The 14,446-nt window shown below is 36.3% G+C and overlaps 1 protein-coding gene across 1 annotated transcript in view; it reads right to left on the bottom strand.

Moving 5' to 3' along the window:
* Positions 1 to 13,492, bottom strand: part of mybpc3 (myosin binding protein C3) — a 33,292-nt gene extending 19,800 nt beyond the window's left edge. The window contains exons 1-9 of the mRNA XM_062430108.1: positions 13,468 to 13,492; positions 9,054 to 9,323; positions 7,267 to 7,401; positions 6,457 to 6,534; positions 5,585 to 5,733; positions 4,959 to 5,076; positions 4,820 to 4,871; positions 1,380 to 1,439; positions 459 to 482 (exon numbers count right to left, since the gene is read on the bottom strand). Of these exons, the coding sequence (XP_062286092.1) occupies positions 459 to 482; positions 1,380 to 1,439; positions 4,820 to 4,871; positions 4,959 to 5,076; positions 5,585 to 5,733; positions 6,457 to 6,534; positions 7,267 to 7,401; positions 9,054 to 9,323; positions 13,468 to 13,492 (911 nt within the window). The remainder of the gene's footprint in view (positions 1 to 458; positions 483 to 1,379; positions 1,440 to 4,819; positions 4,872 to 4,958; positions 5,077 to 5,584; positions 5,734 to 6,456; positions 6,535 to 7,266; positions 7,402 to 9,053; positions 9,324 to 13,467) is intronic.
* Positions 13,493 to 14,446: the final 954 nt, after the last annotated feature.

Raw genomic sequence — 14,446 nt, 5'->3', positions numbered from 1 at the left:
ACAGACAGAGTCAAGTGCTTTTTAACAACACCTGCCTCATTTCCAGTTATTTCATTTTGGGTTTTACATGCTTTAAACAATGTGCAAATATGTGTTAACTGGTGTGCAAAATTACCATCATGTTCCACACTAACAATAAAATCACTGACTTACAGCATTTCACAAATAATCAGGATATAGTATACTGTGAAATATTATTGACTGATTTGTGAACAATTATTCAATAATTCACACTATAATTTGGCTAAAGTTTAGTAAACAATATATATCTTTGTTCAATAACTTTATTGGTTGATCATTGAATAACAATGATTTAATCTTCAATAATTCTTGGTTCAACATTTTAGTGACATAAGAGAGTACAGTAGTGTGTTTATTGATTTCACTTGAAATAAATAAATAACTACACAACAAACAGTTTTCCTGCAACACTCGCATGCATGTCAGCAGTTTCTTACCGATTGGATTTAATGAAACTGCTGCTCATTCAGAGGTAGAACCCAAGAGACAAATATGGCAAAACAAACCAGACAAGTTAAAACACAGCATTTCAAAAGTAATTCAATCAGCATATTAGAAATATGAATTTACAACAAATCAAATACAGTAATGGGAGTTAAACAGCGATGAAGAAAAGCTGTTTTTAGGTCAGACCTAAAATAATGCTGGTAATCACAAATCATGTGCTCACATGCTTTGTTAGGGTGTGGTGTTCAATATTCTTGATAACAATAATGATATGGTAACAGGATGTGATACATTTAAGTGTTGTTTGATGTGTTAGGGTGGTGACGTTTGTTTTAGAGTAAAAAATTGTGAAGTGTCAGAGAAAGAGAATGTGCAAAACATCTCTACAGACAGTCTGTTAGGGAAAAGTAGTAATAACGTGAGGGGAGATCATTTAAATGTGGCTGTCATGTCCTACATTTTGAGATACTGTTGTATAAATGAGAAGGCCTTCAAGACAGGAAAATTCAAAATTTGGATCACTGACCAGATTTTTTAAGACAACCTCATATGCTGGGACCTTCAAATTTCATTGTCTGCATTTGTAAACATGAATATATTTGAGTATGTTTGAACATCTTATTTTACATTTTCACTTAGATGAAATGGTTGGTTGAGATCGGGGTATAAATCCCAAGACACTTTACTCATGTGGTCACTCTCGTTGTGCAGGGAGTTAATGTTCAGGCTTAGTTGCAATAAGGTTAGTGTTTAGGTCATCAATCCAATTTTCAATTTGCAGATGCTGAAGTTGCTTACTCTCTGCAGAGGCAAGGTGGTCCAGAAAGAGAATGAAAGAGAAAGACAAATAAGAGAAAGTGAAAATCTACAATTTATTCTTGAATGATTATCACTATTCTGTAACTGCTTACCTCTTCTTTAATAACGTGCTGAAGTCCAGCTCTCCTGAGTCTTCTTTTCCGTCTATGCTACTGCAGAAATATCAGCCACCAGCAACAAAACATCAGCATCAACAGAACAGTTTCACTGCTACAGGCATGGTGTTGATCATTTACAGGCATGATTTGTTTTGGGTAAAACAAATTCATATTCCTGAGCTTTTACAAAACAATAGTGTTAAACATGAACTTCTTATTTTCTCTAGCTACAATATGCAAGAGAAAATACTAATGGTACAAAGCAGAGCTAACCAATGCAGCTAAGGTTGGAAATTAGAAAATTAGAAAGAATAAATCTGCAAGTCTGAAAGGAAATGGATTTATGGATTTATGGTTAAGAAAGATTTGACAGACAGATGTCTTGTTGGAAAGAAAGGTGTTGCCATGTTTAAAGGAATTTGGTTAAAGGAATTCTTTCTTTCAGTTAGACAATATTGGTACCACTCTCATGTTTGTGTTTTAACTGGGGAGCAAGAATCTAGTGTCACTTAGCTTAGCATAAAGAAAAATATATCAACCAGAACATTACTTACTTATTAGGGTTTCATTGTCTCTATGAGTTTTGCAGGCAAAGGCAACAAAGCTGCACAAATGGACTTAACTGTCATTAGAAAATAGTTGTGCTATGTAATTCCCTCTAGATCCATAATTTGTCGTCTTTACTTTTCTGTTTGTGTACGGATTAAACAAACAAGGCACACCACGTTAATCACTGAGCTTTCTGAACTTCACTGGGCTAACTGTGTCTAGTCATGCAAAGCTAGGCTAATTACTTCCTACTTTAGCTTTAACTCCATAATTTATTAAAAGGACATAACTGGTGTTTTTTCTTAATGTCAGTAAGTCTCATGTGCAGAGCCAAACCAATGATGAACTCACCCTACTTACAAGTATTGTGTGTATCCAAAGTCTAATATATTATATTCCTCTGTACCGTAGAGCCCTGTTGTTCTCCAAAAACACGTCACTAAGTTATGCTGTTGTACTAGGTGACATTTTCCTTCACTACAAAGAATTTGATTACAGTAGTTTGTTTAGAAAGAATGTTTTCAGTCTTCAGAGAGTAGTTCTGTGTAAGATCAAAACTACAGCACAGGTGCTTGTTTTGCTACATATTACAACCTCTTGACTTTTTTTACTGAAGTTCCTTAAGAAACTTACACAGGTAGCACAAAGTCAAGAGGTTGTGATATGTAGCAACTAAATTAAAGCTAGCAAAGCTCAATCAATTTTCCCATTCATGCGCAGTGGCATCCTACACAGAACTACCCTATGGAGATCGTAAACGTGATTGCTGTTATGAGTCTTTGGAGCCCTTTCAAAAAAGCTAACATGCCATTCACTGCAACAGTGTGGCTCATTTACATATTTCTGATTTCAACAACAGAGGTTGACAGCACAGGAATATGCTATATACGTAAGGCTTTGGATACACACACAATCAATTCATTGTTGGTTTGGCTCTGTACATGCGATTTGTTGCCAATAAGAGAAATATATAAAACAGTCTTATCCTTAATGCACAAACATGAGACTGGTTTCAACTTCTCATGTAACTCTTGAAAAGAAAGCAAACAAGCATATTCCCCCACATGTTGAATTATTCCTTTAAGCCATGAGCAGCAGCAGCAGTCATCCAGACAAGAACTAAACAAAACATTCAAGGTTAAAGAAAACAGAGGTCACTATATGGAGTCTGCTCCAATCTAATCAGTGGGATGAAAGATAAAGACAAGGGCGTAGATTTAACTGTGTGCTTGTCCCCTGACTCTGATCTGACAGCAGGATTAGAAGGTGAGTCTCTGGTTTATGTGGTGAAGTTACAACACACTGTACTGTAGCTGCACTTCCTCTATGTGGCAACCCTGTGGAAGAGCTTGGCTACTGAAAAGCCTGTGTCTTAGCACATCCTGCACTTTCAGTGTGATCAAACCACCGTCAAAGCTCACTCTGCCGGGTAGCTGTTTGTGCAGCTGGCTCTGCTGTTTTGATTGAGACCCAAGAGGAGATCAGAGAGAGCAAATGAGTGCAACCAGCACATGTTACGTATTAGATACATGACTTAAATCCTCAAATATTGAGATGTACCTGAGTCAAAGGTTAATACAATGACAGCTAATATACAGTAATTAACCAGTGCATCAAGGTATTTGAATGCAAGTATGTTTAGCTCTCGCATGTTCATCCTTCTGTGGTCGTTTTGTCAAAATTCAGCAGATTGGAGGCTGCAACATCAAGAACGCTGGTTCTGCTTGACTTGAATGCAGAGAGATAACAACAGGCCACAGGAGAGAAGACAAGTCTCTGACCCAAGTCCTTATTTCTCGGGTTCTTTAACAATCAGAGTCCCCAGATTTTGAATATGAGCCTCCATTGTTGCAACAAACGCTTTAACTACCTTGTTGATGGTCCACTTCTCTTCTTACCAGCTTCATTCCTAATAGGTTAGCATTTCCACAGTTATTACTTACATGACATGGTGATACTCCACTGCAGTTCATGAGGAAATGTGTATTTTCTGTTTTTAATCTCCTAAATGAAGTCCTGATTATCAAGTGTAATTATTAAAATTAAGAAGTGTGACTTAAGTCCAATAACCAAGTAATGTGACAACATTGCCCCTCACTGAATTTGGTATCAACCAATCACATTCTGGGGTTATCGGTGTGAACCATTTTTATTACTCCCGCTTATTTCACCAATTAATGCTTCTTCATCAATTCAAAATTTGATATATTGTTGTCCTTTGGGATTAATCCATATTTTTAATTTAATGGTGCACTCAATGGTGCGTAAAATTTGATTTAAATTCACCTAAGCAATCCCTTTCACTCCTTATTTCATGGCAGCAAATTTAGGTTTATATGTTTTACTTACTATCACTTTGAGTGATTCTAGTGCTGCAAACCCTACTTACATGGTTTTGCTGTAACTTTGATGGCCTGTACCCCAAGCTTACAAATTTCAACAAAAAATTTGAAAAAATGCATGTATATAAACATTTTCAATACATGATATCCATAATGATATCATATTAAAACTTATATGACACATTTAAAGTAGAAATAATGATTTCAGTCATTATCATTATAATTTTGTTTCTAAAGATTCCTGAATCTACTATAATAATATCTAGATCTATCTATCAATCTTCCAGTATCCATATGCCCTGTAGAGAGGGAACAGTGATGACTTATACATATAACTGTCTGATTCTAGTGACGAAATGTCCAGCAGTCAAACCCTCAATAAGTAGTTACTATGACATCTCTTTAACCTGTGAGTGTTAAATAAATATCAACAGGAAAAAAAGAAAACTTATTGATCAGCATGTATTCATTTTAGAGTAAATTGTGATCAAAAGTAAGTCAAGTTTTGTGTTTTCTTCAGAATAATGAAGTGATTAAACTTACGTCCGCCTAAAAGCTGCTCTTATGTCCAGGCCTGTGTCAGCAGCACGAGCCTCTGGGATGCAGAACAGGAGCCAAAATCATTTTGATGCAAAATAACATATTTCTGAGTGAATTGATGTGATTAGAAAGGCATACTCACCATGTACAGCCAAGTCAAAATTACAGCTGTCAAACTTGTCCCGAGATGACACCTCACATCTGTAACCTCCAGCAAAGTTAGCCTTGGCTGTGATGATCTGCATCTCAAATGTGTAGATCTGCAACCACATTAGTGAGGTGAGAGATGTGAACGAGGGGTTACATGACACTTAGATTTTGATCATATATAGATTCAGTAAGACAATCAGACAGTTATAACATTCAGGCAGTTTGGGATGATCACATACTGATTTTCTTTCTTTCTTTTTTAAATACTTCATTTTTAAAGGTGCCTATCTTTGTTGTGTTCTGAAAACGAAATTTGTGACATACAAATGTTCCTGTCTCCCCATAATGTCACCCCTAAGGTAGCATGCTTGTGGTTTGCTGCTGAGGCAACAAGTTGCAAAACTGAGGCTGAGAAGAGCAGGTCTTGCAAAACACCTCTGTTGCCTCAAAGCCAAATGTTACACACTTTAGGTTTAAGCTCCTTCTAGTAAAAATTATATATTTTGTGCTCTTTACAAGCATAAATAAAGTCAGGCAGGTTATAATGCCTTTTATAATGTCAAGATAAGATTTAAAAAATCTCCTGTTTCTGTTTCAGTGTCTGCAGCACTAGCTTACCTTCGAGTTGCGGTCATACAACTCTTTCAGCTGCAGGTGTTTTCCAGATTTGCTGGCGAGGTCCATCCACTTCCCTTTGAACCATTTGATGGTTGGTTTTTTCAGCAATGATTCAGCATTTACTTTAGCCACAAACGTGATATTTTGACCTGCAAAGAGAAATTGTCATATTTCAGATTGTGCTTTAAAAATCACCCTCCAGGTCTTGGTATGTGCTGCAGTTGTGCCTTACAAACACTGATTATTATTTCTGTATTGACATGCGAGAAATTATCATTATATTTGTTGTAAATGTTGTGCTTTCACTGCCATGGTATAGTATCTCTTAAACCTGTCTTGGAGTATTTCATTTCCACTGCATGGAGACCTATTTCCACTTTATAAGTTTTCCAGGATGATAACTAACTATTTGATTTGACAAATGTACATCTGGTTAACTTCCCCACATCTGAGCAGAACCTTTTTAAGCGAACCATCTGTGACTGCCAATAAACATATATTTCATCTCTCACATTTAGGATATTTGTTAATATAAGAAAACAACAGCTCATTACAAACAGTAGTTTGCAAATAAAAAAATGGTTTGAAAGTTATTTCCATATGTTTCCATATATTCCTATTACAGCTGAATGTACAGAATGTAAAGTGGTAATATGGTGTGACAAATGTGACACATGGGTATTTATTTTAATAGACTTCCTGAATTAATGTAGTATCTACATTTTGATGCATTTCAATACTTGATTATTTTGTGATTGTTCACTAACAAAGATTTTGTATTCTTTATTTCATATCATTCAAGATAGGGTGGTATAGTTTTTTGGGGGGAGGGGGTTCTTCCTGTTTGATGCAGGTTATTCAGTTCTGTTCACCTTCAATGACCTCTGCACTTTTGGGTTTCTCCAGGAAGAGGCCAGTGAGATCCTGTCGGGTGTCTGGAGGTTGTCCGTCTGCAAGCAGGTTCACAACACAATGCTTTAACATTAAGTTGAAAGACAGAAATCAAACATCTAATTCAAAAGCAAGTTAGAAAACCAGAGAAGGAAATTAAAACTGCCATCATTCAGTTGACTGATGAAATTGCATGAATCCTTAAATACTGACCTCATTGGTTCAGAAATGCTGAACTACTATGTGTGGTTAACATGTACTGTATAATGTACAATGTTATATTTCATGTTACTGAAATACTTATTATTTTTGTTTATGGTTATGAAAAAAGGACGTGTTGAAATGAATGTGTCATACCAAACTGTATTGCTTAGTATTTTTCTAAACTTTTATTCAAGTGTTATGCACAAGATGCCTACACAAAGAGGCAAGAGAAAACAAAAAGGAAAGAAACCAAGAATATTGTAAGTATCCATATGTGCCAAAACATTCTGTAGTATATCAGATATAGACTTAAAGAAATTGTTTATTTACACTAGTTCACTGGCTGCTGACATGAAAGTAGTATCAGTCTTTTCATATAACTAACAGCAGGAAAGCTAAGTCCAATGCTGCTTCTTATATAAATATTTACTGTGATGTAGATTCATGTGTCATCTCAAATAGACTGGAGTGTCCAGAAAACATTGTCAGGAAGGCTTAACTCAAAAACCACGTCAGTCAGACAGTATAACGTATGACTAATCTATAAATGAGAGATGAGTGAAGGCTGTTGGTACTGTCTGACTCACCCTCAGATGGAGGAGCATCAATTGCTGGGGCAGCGGGCTTATCCTCTGTGGGTGCTGCTTCGGGTGAAGCAGGGGTCTGCTCTGGTTCTACATGGGGCTCCCCGGATCCATCAGCAGGGGCCTCAGCTGGAGCTTCTGTGTTACCATCATCAGAGAAATAAGGCACAAATGAGAGGCACAATACAATTACAATGGCAATGAATGTGCCCTATGTTTACAGATAATCAGCTCACAGGTGGTAAAACGAAAGCAATCAGTCTGTCAAACCTGACACGATATTGTCAACTTGATTCTACAAAATGTTTTTAAAAGCTGATTTAAAAAACGTTTTATGTTCTTGTGTAGCAAAACAGAAAACAGTCACGTTTACTTTTGAATCATTTAATCTCCAATGCTGTTTTGTGATAGTGAAAATAATCTTTGATGAACATTTATCACCCAAATATTTCTTATGTCTTATCATCCTTGAAAGGCTGGTTGATTTTCCATGTGTTATCAGCTGCCTCTCATGCCTATCCTGAGCACTAGTCAAGTGGTGGTTACTCATGAGGAATAAATGTGCTGGTGTGAGGGTCAAGGTCACTCTGATATGAGCCACAGACAGCTGTGGGTAGTCGCTTGTGGCACGTTGCGCCTATTAGTCTGCTGCCTTTCTTTGAAATTTGTTTCCACCTTATCAAATGTGACCTCAGTGGGACACACTGAAAGACAAACGGCACATGTATTACTCCATGACAGTCAGTGGAGCTTACAGTGCAGTGCTCTATAGAAAGTGCTGGTTATTTTGATGAAGCCAGTGATTGTACAGATTTTATGCCTTAAAAGAATAGTTCGACATTTTGGGAAAGCTTACTGCTCATTCAGTTCCTTGCCTGGGAGTTAGATAGGAAGATTGATGGTTGGAATGCGCAGGACTATTTCTTGGCTGGAAGCAGTGACTTCCCTGGAGTCTCTGCTGGTTACATGCCAACCTCATGGTGACGAAAAGATGTTTTCACACATTTAACATGTTAAAGGACACTTTTTCTTCACACTTCATGATTTAACATGTTAAAGGACACATTCTCTAAGTCAATCTTAAAACAACAGTCAGGTGGCCATTAAGAGATCTCTTCATATTATACTTTCATTGTATGTAATTGGGACAAAATCCAAAGCTTCAGTCATCCAAATTATTCAACACTGTCCCTCAAAAGAAAAAGGGGGAATTTGTCACTAGAAAGACCAAAGCTGTGGACTGTTACTATTATTTTCAAATAAACTTCTAAATAAATTTTTCCTCAAAATAAGGACTGTGGAGTTTGTCCCCCTTTACTTACATTATAAGTGAAACTGGATGAGATCTTCTATTGGTCAGCATTAGCAAGAGGAATGATTACAGCGAGCAAATCCTGTTTCAATGATATTATGGGCGCCTGACTGTTGTTTTAAGACAGACTTGAAAAACTGTGAACTTATCCTTTAATCTGTGATCTTTAAAGGTGCTGGTAGGCAGATTTTTGTTACTTTTTGAATAAGTGTGCAGTATTTCCCCAAATGATGAACTAAGTCTTTAAGAGCATACATTTCCACACACAGCGGTCTCAGAGACTGGTTTGGAGCAGCTGTCAGAGATGTGAGTTCATGTGCAGAAACATCAAGTGCATGCAGTGCATCAAGTATTTACTGCCTCAGTGCTTTTCTGCATCAAGTGCACCATTTTGCTTTGTGCTTCGTGCTGACTACACAGCCCATAGGTGAGCAAGCAGAGACCTCAAACACACAGCTGCACCATCAAAGTCTCCCACCTGGCTTTGATACGACCTTCAGCTCAAACTTGACCTTTGACCCCCCAGCAATCACTGCATAGACATTGGCATCTTCCTTGGCAATAGCTGTTATAGTGAGGGAGTGCTTGTTTCCATTGGCTGTGATCTCGTATTTTTTGCCACTTGCAATGTCCTTTGCGTTGCACTGCCATTTTACTTTAGAATCAGGCTTCTCGGTCTCTGCTTCAAAGACCACTGAGGATTCCTCTTCTGCTTCCTGAGTCTTTGGTTTCTTGGAAAATGCTGAAACTGAAGAGGGAGGATGAATTCAAAATAAAAAGTAAGACCGTCTGCTGTGAGAGTTAATTGATGGGAATCAATTTGACCCATAACTAAGAAGTACAACCCTAACCCAAACCCTACTGTATATGTACATTTTTGTTTTATTCAAACTTCACCGTGTGCATTTCATCCGTTCAGAAACAAAACACATACCCGAGGAAATAACAGGAGGTGGGTGGGGGATGGGATGGGGTTGGGGAAGATGAGTCATTCATATTTTAGCAAAAGAAGAAAAAAGGCTCATGAGCTGAGCAGAGCTGCTCGTGTCGTACAGTCTCAGCACACTGGGTGGGGCTAACTGAAAACCTATGAATTTGCTTCTTTTCACCCCATTTCCACAAAGAATATCTCAAAACACAAATATCTGACTGTAGAATAAGTCATCTCTGTGTCGACATGTTATTATCTTACACACTTTATGTACATAGAGATGTACGGATTTCTCGGGAGCACAGTATAAGCTCTTACTTCATCTGAGGAATCATCAAACAAAAAACTCTTGCACTAAAACTTAAACATTATGTCAGAGAGAGATATATCCTTACAAACAGCAGGTAATTGGTCTGAAAAACTATTGAGTATTTAACATAGACAACAACTTATCAAAGTCATGACTAATCAAAGGTGTTCCTAAAAAAGCCAACGGAAAACTAATGCCTTTGCCTTCGTAATGACGCCTCTTGGGGCTCTTCGACGTTCTGAATGTGTGACTAGTTCAAAATATGAATTCATATACAAAACCTGTAGAGCAACAGTCTGAAGCAATTTAAATCAGGTCCAACTTACCTTAGAAGACATTCATCCTCTCTGCAGCAACCAGTACATCATATCCATCTAATCAGGTTGTGTATTAAAGTCTGATGACATTCTTTAATCAGCATGTAAACTGTAATATTTCAAGGTTTTGATTGAAATGGGATAAAGGCATATCTGCAACATCTGTAAATGAACTTTAGCAGACAATATATATAGTAACAGGACTAAGAGATGATCCTGAATAGGAAACTGCTGTCAGTCAGAAAAACTATAAATAGTAATTTTACACATGTTGTGTAAAACACCAGCTGTTGTCTGTACCTGCTGTGCCAGGTCTTTTTTGAACTGTTTATAAGTTAAATAAAATGTGCTCAGTCATACTTGAACACTTTAAAAGGGGCCAAACAGCACAGAGCACAACTGAAAGCATATGTGTATTTTAAAGTTACATGTTTCCAATAATAAAATGCATATAGGTTTAACTGAGATACATGTTTCCAGGTGTAAAACAAGTCTGATTCCTGAACATTGAGCTTTAGCATGACAAAACCACATGAAACGAAACAAAAACAAAAAAACCCTGTGTTGCAAGATGACCCTATGAGTTTAAATATAGGATACATATGTACTGAACCAATAAACAAGGCTGGCAGGCTTCAGTTGCAACAGGGGCGCAGGTATCACAGCCGAGGGATTAACTCAACTCTATTTTTGTGTCTCTGGAGGCTCAGAAAGAATGATGTGCCCTCAGTCTGTCTGCAGCCAGCGCTCTCTTTTTGTTACAACATCGATTGTAATGTTGTCAGTCATTCATAATCCTTTACCTTTCAAATCTTTGTCTGCTTCTCAAAATCAAAATAACCGTAGGTCACTTTGAAACTCATGAACAGTTTCCATTAACTGACATTAAAGAAGCGAACATGTGCTAAAGTGAAGACAGTTTGTTTATTCTAAAAATTAACTATTTTGTTCAATTTCAACAGATGTCCTGCTTTCTGTGCTTTTACCAACTTTGTTTAGGGCCAAGACCACAGTTATGTTTAATGTTGCCACATAAAATAAATATGTTAAAAGTTTTGGCTATTTTGGAAAGAGTAACATAACTGACTCCTGAAATAATTAAATAATATTCTCTTCCTGAAAGTCACTAGATGTTTGTCTGAAATCTGCTGCAAGTCTGTTTAATGTTGTTTCATGTTGAACCCAAATCAATAATTAGGTAATGCTAATAATACTAATACTACTACTACTACTACTACTACTACTACTACTACTACTACTAATAATAATAATAATAATAATAATAATAATAATAATAATAATAATAATAATAATAATGTTATTCTGGAGTGGCTAATGTCACTGGGTTTTATGCCGTTAGTACCTGAATACTATTTTGGCCTTTCCAAAATTGAATGCTTTCTTTATTTTTGAGACATTGTTCTTTTTACAAAACAAGTATTATTTATTTATTATTTACTTTTACATCATTTACTTTAACAAATTATTATTTTGTATTCATCTATTTTCATTTATCTAATTGTTTTTTATAATTATTACTTTTTTTACTTTAATGTTGACAAACCATGTGTTATTGCAACACTTCCTATTCAACTAAAGTTAAAAAAATTTAAAAAAGCCTGAAAAACATCCTGTTGATTGCAGGGTCTTAATGATAATGCTACAAGCTCAAGCTGATTATAACTAGTATTTTCAAGAGCAGATCCTTGTCACTGGAAATCTTAAAGCACTCAAGCTACATATCTGGGCTGCACTGTGTCATCTGATCTAAGGGGCTTCTCAATCTAACAACAATCCAACCCCACTGAGCAGAGGGGGAAAAACAAGTGGAAAGTCATTTGTCAAGCTGGAATCCTGTTGGTGCATTTTTGGATCAGTGGTGCATTTTGTGAATGCAGTGATGCTGGAAATAGTGTCCATTTCACTTCAGACAATGTTTCCAACTGGATCATGTGACGTGTTTCTGAGCTGAGACATGGCCAAAAGGGGCTTAGAGTGATTATCCCACTGCTGGGAACTAAGGACAGATAATTAAATGTAGTATGTTGTGATTTTGACTACTGGGTACTGAGTACTGTGACATTTCATTACTAAGCAAATTTCACCCCCGCAAATTGGGACATACTTTTGAAGAATCTGTCTAATTTTCTACTGCATTGATATGACGCAATTTGAGATGCGGACACAAGACACCAACTACCCAAAATCTATTCCTTCAGGAGCAACTGTAGTATGTTTTATTTTTATTTTATTGTAACACTATAGCCCTACAGTATACATCTGTTCCTGTATTTCGGGTTGATGTATAGAAAAAATAAAGTTTAATTAATCTTGCCTTACTCTTAATCTTGTTATTAAAATAATAATTTGACACACAAAATGTAATTCCCTCAAGTTCATTTTATTACAACACCATTGGCTACTTATTTTATTTAATGCACTTTATACCGTGGCTACTATTTGTAATGGTATATGTAGAATTTGGTTAGTTGGTATATTGAAGTTGTTCTTAATGTATAAAGTACTATACTGTTACTGTTTAAAGTTTTTTAAAGTTATTTCTCTATGCCTCTGTTCTTGTAGTTGCTGCTGTGATACTTTAAGTTCCCAGTGTGGGGAAATAAATCTTATTTCATCTTCCCTTATATTGTTGAAAACAGATGTTTATGCATTTATATACTTTGGGTTGCTTGTAAAAAAAAAAGAAAAAGAAAAAAAAATATATATATACAAAAATTATATATATATATATATATATATATATATATATATATATATATATATATATATATATATATATATATATATATATATATGTATATATACATTTATATATACATATATATATATACATAGTGAGAAAGCAACATAAATTGTGACAAAAAGAACACCGTGGTCAGATAATTACAAAGTAATTACGACATTATTCTGCAAATTCAAAACCATATATCAATGTGTATCATGAGAACAATGTTCAGGTCAGTAGTGAGTGGTTCAGTTGTGGTTTGTAGTTGCTTAAGAGGGGTGTGGCCCAACACACACACATTAACCCTAACCCTAACTTTTCACACGTATTGTGATATCACATTGTTAGTTTCTTAGAAAAGTTGTCTGCGTAAGGTTTCTAATTATACAGATCCAACAGAAGATACAAAGGAGGAACATTTACTAATGGGTATACAGCTGCAGCATGCTGATAACAAACCAATGAGAACAGTTAAAAACCCTCTTTTTTTATAAAAGGTCAAAAGTCTTGTTTTTTTGGAGAATGTAAGTTGTTGAAAGTGTTCAGACTAAACTCCAAAAGTGGCTGAATGTGATCGAGCCCACTTACCTGCTTTTTTTGTTGGCTCGGGCATCTTCCTTAATGGTGTCCTCTCCTCCACAGAGTGACTCACTGTTTCTGAACAGTCAGCTGTCTATCTAGCCCTTTGCCTTTTAATAGTGGTGCTGTTTCCAAACAGCCCACCTCTGCTGCCACCTTTTTTTCTAAGCCCAATACAATGTCCAAAAAACACAACAGCCACCCCCATGTACTCCCCATCAAAGCTTATCCCATTCCAGCAAAGAGCCAGCCCCCACCCCGCCCCCGGTCAACTCTGGGCTATATTTCAACCATCCTTTCCTCCAACACCTCGGTTGAATGATAGGCCTTGAGAGGGAGGGGAAGAGATGTAAGGCAGTGGTTAAATATAGAACTTTGAATCCAAAAAAGTCTTTTTGCTCTCTCCACATCTGTGCTGCACCATGTCACCCTGTGAATTTAAGAATAAATACAAGGTGGTTGAGAATAACTGGCAGGGATCAGGTTTTTTTTTCTTTAAACTTTTTTTAACCTGATGGACAAGGACTTTAATAAATCCTTTCATTAATGCAGAGCTGTTGAATTTCTTTGACACTGGTTACCATTTCACCCAACAAGAAACAAAACAAGGACATGCCTCAGTGGTCTGCACATGTTGTAGAAAACAGGTGTGGTTAGAGAATTATTTTCATTATTTTCCAGATACATTAACCAATGATATCTGAGCCCCTTCATACATATCAGAATGGGTTATAACTTGATGAGTAAATTGCTGAAGGAGGATATCATGCTTTTTGTGATTCTCTGTTATTTTTATACTCTTTGATGGCGGTTGTCTATGTTAAACATGGTCAAAGTTCCAAAACTGTAGGTGGTCTTATGTAGAAATACTCCCTGCAGAGTCAAAGATGGCAACCTGTTTATCCCTTTGAACATTGCTCAGTGGCGCATGAAGACAAAAAAAAAAAAAAACTTTCTGTTCTTAAGATACTACCAGGATGTTGCTCAA

The sequence above is a fragment of the Scomber scombrus genome, chromosome 1 (genome assembly GCF_963691925.1).
Source record: "Scomber scombrus chromosome 1, fScoSco1.1, whole genome shotgun sequence".
Lineage (NCBI taxonomy): Eukaryota > Metazoa > Chordata > Actinopteri > Scombriformes > Scombridae > Scomber > Scomber scombrus.
The sequence above is the reverse complement of the archived record's forward strand: the minus strand, read 5'-3'. Positions and strand labels throughout refer to the sequence as shown.